The sequence below is a fragment of the Aethalodelphis obliquidens genome, unplaced genomic scaffold, assembly GCF_003676395.1.
Source record: "Aethalodelphis obliquidens isolate GAN/ISIS:26980383/991018 unplaced genomic scaffold, ASM367639v1 scaffold53, whole genome shotgun sequence".
NCBI classification, from domain to species: Eukaryota; Metazoa; Chordata; class Mammalia; order Artiodactyla; family Delphinidae; genus Aethalodelphis; species Aethalodelphis obliquidens.
In genome coordinates this window covers 4,928,853-4,941,864 of record NW_020837997.1, presented here as the reverse complement: position 1 = coordinate 4,941,864, position 13,012 = coordinate 4,928,853, and the positions used below count along the sequence as shown (strand labels likewise).

The 13,012-nt window shown below is 56.1% G+C and overlaps 1 protein-coding gene across 1 annotated transcript; it reads left to right on the top strand.

Annotated features, from left to right (window-relative positions):
- The first annotated feature begins 9,296 nt into the window (after positions 1-9,296).
- Positions 9,297-12,647, top strand: RTBDN (retbindin). The gene is made up of 6 exons (XM_027086044.1): positions 9,297-9,362; positions 9,925-10,172; positions 10,708-10,774; positions 10,889-10,999; positions 11,538-11,634; positions 12,120-12,647. The coding sequence occupies exons 2-6, from the start codon at positions 10,004-10,006 to the stop codon at positions 12,345-12,347; spliced, it is 672 nt and encodes a 223-aa protein (XP_026941845.1). The 5' UTR covers positions 9,297-9,362; positions 9,925-10,003; the 3' UTR covers positions 12,348-12,647.
- The last annotated feature ends 365 nt before the right edge of the window (positions 12,648-13,012 follow it).

Sequence of the window (13,012 nt, the reverse complement as noted above, 5' to 3'; positions counted from 1 at the left end):
GGGTTCCAAACAGCAGCTTGTCCCCTCTTTAGTCTAATCCCACCCACGTATGGGTGGACCGCTCCCCTTAGCTGTGGCCCTGCCTCTCAAAATGTTTTGGCTACCGAGTCAGCCCAGCCCCTCTCCAGGCCGATTCCGTCTTTTTCGGGGTGGCCCCGCCCCTTAGGTATGGCTCCTCCTTTCTGCTCCATCCCCTTTCCAATCAAGCTCCTCCTGGGCCTCCGCCCACAATTGCCCGTCCCCCTGCGGACCGGCCAAGCCAACACAAGGATGGCTCCGCCCCTTGTCCAATCCCGGTCCTCTCCGTCTAGACTCTGGACCACCACTCCTGTGGCATGGACACACCCCTCGCCTGTGACCACGCCTCCTCTAGTCTGGCCCACAAACCCACCACCTGTCTCACCCAGGTGTCCAGGCAGTGGGGAGTGGGGTCGCGGCAGCGTGGGCGAAGTGCTGGTCAGGATGAGACTTTTCCGGTTACTGGTGCGGCAGCTGCGGGGAAGGCGAGGCAAGGGACCGGACCCGGCCGTAGCCCAGTGAGTTTGTGGACCCAACCCGCGGCCCTCCCATCTCAGATCCCCACCTGTCTCCCAACTGTGTGTGCTTGGATGTGCTCCCAAAAGACTGCTCAGAGGAGGAGGCAGTGGAGGCTTCGGTAGGACTGTGTATGGGAGGTGATGCGTATGTGTTGTGTATGGGCAAGACTCCTGGTGTGGATCATGTGTGACCATGCATGGCACAGTGTATCAGTCAGGGGGTGATAGTCATGTCCACGTGATACTAATGGAGATACTGAGTGTCTGTGTGTCTTTGGGTCCTTGCGTGACATTCGCTGTGTGTATCCAGGTGTGGCACCCGTGTGTGAATTCAGCACTGGGAGCATCCTAGTGTGACATCATGTGTGACAGTCCTTGGGTTTATCTTGTGTGACATGACCTGTGGCTTTGTGTGTCTATATGACACAGTGTAACGCCACTTGTCCATGACTAGATGTGCCACTGTGTGCTGTAAAGTGTGTGTGATGCATGATTTCTGCTACGTGTCTGTCTTCGTGTAGCAATCTGAGTCTGTATGAGATACTGTCCTTGTGTCTGAGTGTGACATTCACCATGTGTGTTCCCGTGTGGCATCTACTGTGTGTGAGTTTAACCCCCTGTGACACTGGGCACGTCTGAGCATACCACTGTGTGTGACATGGATGAAAATGAGTGAAAACCTGTGATATTGTGTGTGTCTCCGACTCTGCAAGATTCTGTGTCTGTTATTCTATCATCCGTGTGGCACAACATATGACATGCTTAGGTGATATCGTATATTGTGACATTGCACGGATGTCATTGCCACACATGTGTCTGTGTGCATTTCAGATGGCACAATTGTGTGTGTGGATCACCAGGCATGTGACATCTTACTGAGTGTACACTACACTGTGCCTGTGGGCTTACTTGTCTGTGTGATGCTGCGAGTGTCCTTGTGTGTCTGTGTGTGCCTCTGACCTATGGCCACCATATGGCTGGGTACGCGTGGCGGCTCCCGGGTGTATCTGGGACACTAGGGCTGTTGTGTGTGTATGTGTGTGTGACATCATGTCCTGAGTGACGCTATGTGTCACTATTTTTCGAATGAGGCTGTGTTCTTTGGGGGGCGGTTGTGCTATGATAAAAGCCCCCCCTTTCATTCTGCCCCTCAGGATCCCAGCTTCCAAAGAGGGACCCTCCAGCCCCTCTATTCTCTTCGCACACACCCCCCTCCCCGGCTCAGTGACTGAGCATATTCGCGCGGCCAGAGCACGCGGCATGGGGGTGGGGGGAGGCCAGGCTGCGGCTATTGTTCTGAGGGTGCTAAGCCCCCCACCCTCCCCTTCTTCCCCTACCCTCACCGGGCTCCGGAGCCCGCAGCGCCATCAGACAAAGGCGCCTCAATCCCCCACCAGGCGCAGCCCCCTCCCCCCGCGGCGGTCCTTTCTAGCGTGCAGTCCCCCCAGCCTCAGCCCACACTGCCCCCCATTCAGCCCCATCCCTGGCAGGAAGGCGCGAGCGAGCACCTCTGGCGCAGCTGGACCGGGTGCAGCATCCCGGGCCCCGCCCTGCAGCAGCAGCCGGAGGGCGGTTTTGGGGGAAGGGCCAGGTCAGGGTCTGAGGGATCGGGGGTCTACCTCTTGGTGCGACGGAACATACTGCCGCCAGGGAAGGAGGGCATCGAGAAATTGGAAAGCGCGGTCCAGAGAGAGTCAGACATGACCCGGCGGCGGCGACATGGTGGCAGGTGCGGCAGCGGCGGCGGCGCGGGGAGCAAACGCGCGGGGCGGAGGCTGGAGCCGCAGCGGGCAGGGTAGGGCGGGGGAGGGGAAGGCCTGCGGCTGCCGCTAGCCAGGAGGGGGCGCTGCAGTGCACCAGCGCGTCTGGCCCCGCCCGCGCGCCCGCCTGGCGCCCCCACCCGGGCCGGAGAAGGGGCGGCCAGCCCCGCGCGTTTCTCCCCAGGGCTCACCTGCTGCTTTTCCGGGGCAGGGGCAAATCTTTCTGGAAGGCAAAGGAGCAAAAGGATAGAGGTCAGCGGGGACCAGCAGCCACTGCCCAAAAGCCCTGTCAGCCCCCCGGAGGGGTAGAGGTGGGATGGGACAGGTCCTTCATCAGCATGGTCACCTGCGCCCTTGGCCATGAGGTGAGGGCTGGGCTCCTAGGGGAAAAAGGTACCAGGGTGATTCCTCTCCCGACCCCCAGAGGCCAGCAGAGGGCCCCCTATAGGACTCCTGAGCTGGCGTCTCAGTATGTGTTTGTGCAAATGAAAACATCCAGGAGTCGTTATTTGAAAAATATTTCTTGAGCACCTACTGTATGACAGGCCCCGTGCTAGGCACTGGGGACACAGCCGTGAATGAGACAAAAATCCTGCCCTTTGGGGACTAGCATTGAAAGGAAGGAAGCAGACAACCAAGATTAACATAGAAGTGAATGAAATAATTTTAGACAGAAATAAATGTTATGAATAAAATTAAGCAAGGTGATGTGATGGAAAATGGCTAGGAGGGGGACATGATAGTTACAGAGGTCTGCTCTGTGGAGATGATTTTTAAGTTTGTTGCTGAAAAATAAAAGTCAGCCCTGGGAGGCTCTGTGGCGAGAGCATTCCGGGTAGAGGGAATTGCAAAGGCCTGGAGGTAGGAATAAACTTGGCATGCTCAAGCATGAAAGGGTGAATGACTGGATGGATGAATGAATGACTCCTCCACACCTCAATGGTTCTACCCCACTCTCAATCAGATTCACAGAGTTGGGGTGGGGAGAGTTAGGGTGGCTCAAACTGAGATTTGACATGGGAATCAGGTGATGGCTGGGTGGTCTTTTTCAGTAATGGCAGTGATAATAATTGGTAGGTATTGGGACTTCCCTGGTGGTCCAGTGGTTAAGACTCCGTGCTTCCAATGGAGGGGGCGAAGTTCAATCTCTGGTCACAGAACCCATATGCCACACGGTGTGGCAACAAAAAAAAACTTAGGTATTAACTCTGTCCACATCACAAGAAGGTTGCATTCTGTTTGTCAAGCACACAGGAAACCACTACAGGGACCAGAAATTACAGAGGTCTGGACGCTTTTCTGAGAGTACTGGGGAGAAGGGTCATCACCTTCCACCCAGTTCTGTGTCCACAGGCTAAGGTGAATAAAAGGGATTGGGTAGGGCTGCAGGCAGAAAGATTCAGGTTAGGGTTCCAAAAGCCCTTTGGTGGGGACTCCAACAAGGGAGAAATGAGGAGTGTTCTAGGATTTTTCTAGAATCTCTGATAGCAGAAAGCCCCGGGTTCAAATCCCAGTTTTGCCACTTATAACCTTGGCAAATGACCTTCCGATAGTCCATTCCTTCTAGAGGATTCTGTCAGATGATGCAGGTGCCTAGCACCTTAGTATGGTGTCTAGCATATAGTAAGTGCTCAATAAATGTTAGGTCATAGGAACAGGGGTTATTGTGGATGGACATGCTGCATGGCAGAAGATGGGCCAGAGGGACCTCACACTCCCATGTACAGAGGACAGATGGATGGTCGGCGTCAAAAGGAACACTGTCCAGATTGGCAGCCCTGCCATCCTGAGCCAGGGGTGACCGGAAATCTATACCAGGTTTTCCCTCTGTCTTTGCAGGATCAGCTTGAATGAGCGGCCCCTTGGACAAGCCCCTTGGACCAGCCGGCCTGCCAGGGCCAGGCGGCTGCAATGGCACAATCAAAATCAAGACCTGGATTTTCCCCGCCACGGAGCCCGGTACTCCAGACTCGGGTACAACGGGCCTAGGAGGGTGAGCCCCAGGGGGACCTTTAAGTGCTACCTAGAAAAGTCCTCGACTCTAGCCCCATCTGCTAGCATCCCTAAACATTTTAGGGTCGAAGAAAGGGGCAAGGTGGAGAGGTAGAGGATCTGGATCCTTGGCGTCCGTGTAAACAGACGCCACTTCCATCCCCAGCTGCAGAGCTGCTCTGCCCAGCGGATTCTGCATCTCTTCGTGATTAACGGACGGCCCTGTGGCCGGGGCATTCGAACTTAGGTTGCTGTACGATCCCAACTGCACACAGGGGACCTTGGGAGCTCCGTGGTTGTGGGACAGCTCCTAAGGGGTTGCACCAGTGTGTGAGAGTGTATTCAGGCTGCGAAGTGGTTAACCCTGCCAGAAGGGAAGAGGTTCGGGCAGGACTTCGGTGGAGTAGCTCCCTCGGCCTAGAAGCCTGGGGAAGGATGGGTGGATGAGTGGGAGGATCCCGGGTTGGGGGCGTGGTCTTGCGTTGGAGAGCTAAGTCCCGCGTGGCACTGAGCCAATAGGAGTCGGCGCCGGCCCAGGGGGCGGGGACACACCCCATGCAGGCTCCGCCCGTTTCAGCCCTTTTCTGGGGACCCGACGGCGCGGACCCAGTCTAACTGCTTCAGCACTTGCTCTGGTTTTGCAGCAGCTCCCTCCCTTTTATCAGAACCCGTTCTCCTAACCCAGCCCAGGGAAAGGAAGGAAATCCGAGGAAGACCTGGAGAGCCCATCTGGGCTCTGGTTAAAACTCAGGTCTGGCTCCAGCATCATCCAGACGCCAGGGAAGTCCTTCCTGCCCTCTGAAATGGCCCCATCCAAAGATGGACGAGGCCCCTGGGTGATGGTTTGAATCCTCTCCTTCTCTTTCCAAGTTCCAGGCTAGGGATGTAGCCTGAGACTGGGCCCATTCTAGGCTTTATATAAACTTCTCCGGACTACCTAGCTCGGGGCTGCTTCAAGGAGGCTCAGAAAGACCAGATGCCAGGCAAACCTTAGGGTGAAGCTTTGACCGATTTCCTCTCTGGGGTTAGTTTGGGGCCAACACCGAACCCCCGTATTAACCCTTAGAAGTGCATGCTGCAGACCGAAGAGAACCCTTCTCAGCTTCAGAATCCCCACCCATCTAGGATGTGGGAGTTCCTGACGCCTGGATTTGTCCCCGCCTTCCCCACACTCCACAGCAAACCTCAGTGTCCCACTCCGCGCAGTGGACCCACGTCTCCTGCGCCTGCGCAGCCTAGAGACCAACATCGTCTAAAGCTGCAAGGAGCTAAAAATCGCTCCCGCCCACCCACAAGCTGGGCTGGACTTGAGGATCACGGAGTGGGGGTGGGGGGGTAGTGTTGTAGTGGAGCGGGGTGGAATGAAGAGTGAGGAGGGAGGCTGTCTAGATGCCTGTCCAATTAGGGCAGTAGGAAGAATCCTGGTGGCCGAGCAGGTGCGTGGAGGTCGCAGGGGGTCGGCATGCCTCAGGAAGGGACTCCTGGGGTGGTGAGGGGCGAGACTGCAGCACAAATATGTTTACTACTGCTGCGGCGCCGGCAGCCCCGAGGGGCGCGGGCCCTGGGGCAATAACTTTGTTCTGCGCCCCCTCACCCCCAGCCTGGCTGGGCACCAGGGCAAAGACCTCGATCCCAGCCCCTTCCCCCTCTGACGGGCCGGGAGCCCCTCGGGTTATCCTCGAGGGGAGCGCAAGGCTGCATCCCCCTCTGTCAGATCCCTGGATCCCCGGGCGGCCCCTGAGGGGCGGGGTCCCCAGCGCGGCGGGACGCGCGGCCACCGCGTTCCCCTTAGGTAGAGTCCTGAGGCCATGGGAGAGGGCGCCTGGGCCAACCCTGGCGTAAGTTCTCCCGCCTCCTGCCGGGCCCCGCCCCAGGGCGCCGACCCCTTCCCCTCCACCCGGGGCCAGGGCTGCCGAGTACCTGCAGCCTCCGGCGACGAATCAGGCCCGAATCGTCCATGGCGGCGGCGGCGGCAGAGGCTTCGGCCCCGGGGAGGGAGGTGGGAGGCGGCGGCAGGGGCGGCGGCGGGAGGAGGGAGGCGGGGGCAGGGAGGTGGCGGGGGCGGAGCAAAGTGGGGCGGACCCGGCGTCGTCACTGCGTCTGGGCGCCCGAGCCCGGCCTCGGCCAAGGCTGCCCGCGCTGGGGGCGGGGGGGGGGGCGGGAGGGGCGGGGGCGGCGGACAAGAGGGGGAAGGAGCCTCCAGATGTCCCCAGGGAAGTCAAGCTACCGAGAGACCCCTGTAAAGACACTCCAGGGGAGAGACATGCCCATGGGTAGACTCCCAACCCAAGAAACACCCCAAAGGAGACAGTCTCACTAAGATATATTCCTTATGCAGACAACCTCCTCCCCGCGGTGACCCCCTCAGAGAGACACATTCCCACGGGGAGGTAGTCTCCATAGGGAGGCCCTCTCCAATCAGAAACTCCTCTCACCCTGAAAATCATTTCTAAAACAGATGGTCTCTGAGGGGTGACGCTTCCTCTCAAAAGCCCACCCTCCAAAGAGGAGACATTTTCGTAGAGAAAGATCCCCGCGGGTGATATTTCACTTGGGGAGCTTGGTGAGGTTACCCTCAGTGAAAGACCCCACGAAAGCCATATTCTCTATGGGAAATTGTCCCCACCCACGAGACCTCACATCCCAAGGAGATACACTCTTACAGAGTGTGTATTTGCACTGAGGAGACCCGTCCTTACGGGAGAAGCCCCCTCCGAAAATCATTTACATGCTTATACCAACCCGCTTCCCTGGCGATCCCCTCCCTCATCGTCAGGATTAAGAAGCCAGGCCAGGCTGGGCCGTATTTATAGGAACGATTAGCTGGTGGTTGGGGAGGAGGGCAGCCGAAGCGATTTTCACCACTCCCCCGCAGTGTTCCTGCAGCTGAGGCCAAGCCAACCATGCTTCCCCTAGTTGTAGTGAAAAGCGTCGGAGACCTCCCCACGCCAGTCTTGGCATTGGAGGGCATGGTGGGGTGGGGGCTTCCCAAGGGTCTCAGTCCATAACTGTCCCGAAGACCCTGGAGGGCGCGGTCACTGGGCGGGAGCGACCCCTGCCTGTCAAAGGGGGCTACAGCGAGGTCTAGGTCCCGGTGTTCCCCAGGCGCTTGTCTGCTCATCTCTGCGCCTTTGCCTGAGTTGTCTCGGTCTGTTTCTCTCTGTCTCTGTCAGCATGTTCGTGTTGCCATCTCGCTGAGTCTGTTCCTCGCACCTCTCTGTCCAAGGCCGGGAAACCGCTCTTGACGCGCCTTCTCCCGCCGGCTGCCGCGGGAGCTCTCCGTGGTGCTGATTTCTAGCGCTCCAGTCCGTAGTGCTGAAATATGAGCTCAGGTTGGGGGCGGAGGTTAGGGAAGGGGAAGGGTTGTCGGGAGGCACAGCCTAGAGGCTGGACAGATAAGACCCACGAGCACCCTGGACTACCCCAGGATGAACCGGAGGAAGGCTAGGTCCACTGAGTACTGGTTGCTGAAGCTTCCAGGACATCAGTGGGTGTTCTTAGAGGGGCCAGGAGACAGTGCCTCCTGATTAATTTACTCAACAGGTATTGAGCACCTACTGTGTGCAAAGCAGTGTTTTGGATTCTGGGAGTACATCAGTAAAAGAGACAGACAAAAACTCTGCACTATCCGAGAAAAGAGGGAGAGAGATTTGTGGTAGTACTCATTGCTCACAAAAACACATATGCAAACTCTACAAGCACAGGCACGCACACACACTGTGCAAATACACACACAAACACGAAAGTATCAACACATGCTCAACAAACAGACTCGCATATACCCATTCACACACCCTGCAAACACATACTCCACAAAAACACATATTCTGCAAATACACACACATACAAACACATACTCAGCAAACACAAACTCACAAACACATGTAATCATTTGCAAACATGGAGTTAGCACATAGACACAGAGAGTCTTATGCAAACACATAAACACAGAATACAAACACACACTCAGCAAACACAGAAACACATATTCACATAAACTCACATTCTGGAAACACACGTGCAAACACATACTTAGAAAACACAGACATACACACACTCGGCAATGCAGGCATACACAAACAACACATAAAAACACTCAACAACACAAGCACACACTCATCGTCCCCAAACCAAAGGAAGCTCAGCTGCACACAAACTCTTGTCCAAAATACAGACTCATTATCCTCCCAATGCAAAACATGGACACATATACACACACTCACATACCCACTGGAGGGCTGTTTTTCTTTTCTTTTCTATTTTATTTTATTTTAGAGGGCTGTTTTTTCTTACTGGACTCCCCCACTAAACTATCAGCTCTATGAGGGTTGAGATTTTCATGTCTTAGTCACTACACTGCATCCCCAGAATCTGGCACACACTAGGTGCTCAATAAATGTTTGTTGAATGAATTGAGGGAATGTTTGCAGGGACACAAATTCACAGAAACTGCAAAGGGGCACACACACATACACACACACACACACACACACACATGTCAGATGGAGTCCTACACCCTCTCCACACATGACAACACCTTCTTGTTCACTCAATGTCAACATTCATGGTCAATAACCTTTGTCCAGTGACCTATTCACAATAATTTGCACAACATCTATCCTCATCCTTCATCCCCCTCCCCTTCACTTATTATCTGACTCTTACTCAACTGGACACACTTGGCTCTTGGAACACTTACAGACCTCCTTACCCAGATCTTGAGCACACACACACACCACACACTAAAGAGACGCACATAAACATATCGTCACACAACAAACACACATACCCACTCAATACATACACAAACACAAAACACACCCTCATCCCACACACACACCCCCTCATCCATCTCCTCACACATATACAGAGTTTAAGTCACAAGCTCAACATAAAGACAAACACAAGGATATATACACACCAGCCTCAGATCCTCTGGTCTTTGGTCAGCTGGAGCAGAGGGCGGGGCGGTGGGAAATCCCTCCCCTGCATCAAACCACGCCCCTTTCAGCTGTTTCCTGGATTTGACCCTGAGGTGTCTCAGCAGCGCCCTAGACTCCAGTCCGGCTAACAGGTGAGGGGTGGCCGGAGGGGGCAGAGAGGGGGAGGGAATTGCCGTGTCTTCACAGATCCCTAGTTCCCCCTGCCCTGGGGCCTTTGGATCCCACTGGCAGAATCCGAGTCCTGCCACAGCCAAGCTTGGGTCCAGAGGTCCAGCCCTGGGTGTCAGCCCCTAAGCTGATTGTGGGCCGAGAGAAGGTGACCATGAAAGGGGCCAGCAGGGATCAAGAGGGAGGGAGGAGACTGGGCAGAAGAGAAGGAAGAATTACTGGACAAGAGGGGGGATTGGAAGATCTGGGGAGGTCCCTTTAGAGGACGGAGGAGGTTGCCTGAGGGCCCATAGGGTGGGAGATCCCACTTTGGGTCGGGGTGGGGGGGAAGGGAACCAATGTCAAACAGGGGTGGGGACACTTGCACCTGAAGGGATGGAGGGGACATAAGTCTGACGGGGGGGGGCTCCTTGGTCAGAGACAGACCTTGGTGGCCCCCGGGGATTTGAGGGTCCTTGGCTATTGCTTCCTCATCAGCTGCCCTTTCTCTGCTCTGCCTGGCACTGTCTCCTGGCTGCGTATCAGGACAGTGCCACCCTGAGCTACCAGAAAGGGACAGCTGAACCTCACCCCGTATCCCAGCTGACTCTTATCTCAGGTGGACATGGTCTGCAGGGGTTGCACTCGACCCAGGGGCCTGGCCTGGGCCCTGCAACTGACCCTGGCATGGATCCTGCTGGGGGCTTGTGGAGGGAGCCACCCACTCCCAGCTAGATCCCAGAGACACCATAGGCTGGTGACCAATTTGGGCACAAGCCAGCTGCACCTGGCAGGTAAGCATTCCAGACTTTGCCTAAACTCTAACAACCAGAAACCCCAACTCAACCATAACAATGCCAGAATTTCCTTTGGAGAGGGGTTTAGGGTGACCGGAGGAGGCACCTGGGTCTAGTGGTGGTTAAACAGCACAAACTGCCTAGGTTCAAATCCCAACTCTGCCACTTCATAGCTGTGTGACCCTGGGCAAATCACTTAACCTCTCTGAGCCTCAGGTGGGCCATTAAGAAAGGAGGAGAAATAATAGACCTACCTCATAAGGATGTTGTAAAAGTGTATATGTAAGTATATGAGAATTTATATCACCACCAGGTTGTCATAAATGATAAGCTGATTATGATTAGTGATTATTTCTTGAAGCTCCATTTGCATCACAAGCGAAGTGTCTTTAACTTTTATGTTTGAGAGAACATATATAATTGGGGTCTCCCCGTTCAGAGGAACCCCAAGCCTTGGTTCCCCAACCCTACCTGAGGATCCAAGATGGCAACTCACTGGAGTCCCCTTCTCCATGACACTCTTGTCCCTCAGAGATGAACACACCAGAGGCATCGGACCCTGGGATCGTCTCAGGGAGCTGTGGGGAGCTGAGCCCCGGGCAAGTACAGCAACCTCCAGTGTTTCCTTGTGTTCTTTGCTCCAGCTGTCCCGACCAGGGGACAGAGCCCTTGCGCACCTTGACCTATCTGGGCCTGTCTCTCCCGATATCCAGGTGTGAATCCTTCCTGGGAAACCTCCAGGTTGCCCTCCGCAGTCGTTTCCACCTGCTGCTATTGGGGGTACGCCAGACACAGCCTCTCTGCTCGGAGCTCTGCGATGCCTGGTAGGAGTGGCGGGGCGTGAGGGGTGTGGTCTATGGCTTGGGCGGGGCCGAACGGGGGATCTGCAGCTTGATCCTCCGGGTGCCTGAAGGGGCGTGGCCTGCGTCCAAAGCCACCAAGGTGTACAGGACGAGGCCTGGTGTTTAGAGGCTAGGTAGAAAGGGGCGGGGCCTGTGGAGGACCCGCTGCTAAGACTGGCACTACGGAGGACTGGCCTTCCATGGAGCTGGCTTTTTTTTTTTTTTTTAAGGGGAGGGCCTCTTGATTGAAAAGAGAAGCTAAAAGGGTGGGGCTGGCCTGGAATAGATGGTCTGAGGTCGGCAGGTGTGAGGCCTGAAGTGACAGAGCCCTGGTAAGTTTAGAGAATATGGGGCAGGCTGAAATCTGGGGGATGGCTTTTGTAGGAGCGTGGTTCTAAGAGGCGGTGCCTGGATCTGGGGAAGGGACATACCCGGGGCAAAGCCTTGGAGAGCAGGAATCCCACTAGGACGTGGCTGCGGAGTCTTCACCCGCCTTCTTTTCTCCACACACCATCCCCAGGTTTGCCACCTGCGAAAGTGATATCATCTGCAGCCCGACTTGGCTCCCACTCCTAGAAAAGAGGGGCTGCGAGCCTGGCTGCACCACCTATGGGCAGGTGAGCATGGGACAGAGGAAGACAGGAAGAGACTGATACTTCCCCTCACTATGTCCTGGGTTAGCCCGTCTAGGTCCCAGAGTCCGGACTGGCACTCCCAAGGCCCCCACTCCCATCCTTCCCGCTTCCACAGCCCAATCTCCATAATAGGATATGCCTGTAGCCTCCCTAAGGCCCACTGAGTCTGGATTTGCCCTCCCCAAAGGACGGTCTCTGCTCTAGGCCCGTCCACAGTCCCCCTGGAAGGCCCAGAAACCCGAGTCTCCTTCTCCAAGGCCCCAGCCTTCATCTGGTTCTCTGCCACCCGAGCCCCCTGGGACCCAGTAAAACCTCGCACTCCCCAAGGCCCCACCCCCACTATGGCCCTGCCCCCAGACTCCCGGGATGACCTAGAGGTGAGAATTTCCTGCCCTAAGATCGCGCCGCTGCCCCCAGGGTAGCTGGACTCCACCAACTCGGACCCAAACTTCACCCCTTCCCGCCAGACTTTTGCTGACGGAGCGGAACTTTGCCGCTCGTTTCTGGGCTACGCGGTACCAGTGGCGGATCCTGGCTCTGGTCACTGCCTCAACATTTCCACCTCGGTGCTGCCGCGTCCCAGACACACACGGAGGGCCCGGGAAACCACTTTCCGGCGCTCCCGACGCCCTCGCACCTGGATCCTGGACGCTGCAAGCAGCGGAAGTGGCAGTGGAAGTGGCAGCGGCCCCTAGGGGGCGCCTGGCCTTGAATGGAAGATGCACCCCCTCTCCCCACCTCCGGCCCCGCCGCTCAAGACACCCAGAGTCCCACCCCTGTCCCTCTCTGCATTCTAGTTTCCAGAGTCCCATCCTTCCTCTCTGGGGCCCCAGAGACTCGCGCCTCTTCAGATTATTTGAGAAATAACCCAATTGTAGTTCATTGTTTTCCTCACCCCCCTGAATAAAGTCGCCAGTTAGAGCACGTGATGTGGCTGCTTCTTGGGGGAAGTAAGTGGAAAGGAGAGTTGCCAAAAAGTGATAGTTGTCTCTCAAATCTTCAGGTCCTAAAGTTAGCCACTGATTCACAGGAGCGTGTAAATGAGGGCTTGTCTACACCCTGGAGCATCTGTCACAACTTGGAATATCCAGGTGTCAGAAATGGGGAGGAGGACTTCCTGGTGGCCAGTGGTTAAGAATCCACCTGTCGGGCCTCCCTGGTGGCGCAGTGGTTGAGAGTCCTCCTGCGGATGCAGGGGACACGGGTTCGTGCCCCGGTCCGGGAAGATCCCACATGCCGCGGAGCGGCTGGGCCCGTGAGCCATGGCCGCTGAGCCTGCGCGTCCGGAGCCTGTGCTCCACAACGGGAGAGGCCACAACAGTGAGAGGCTCGCGTACCACAAAAAAAAAAAAAAAAAAAA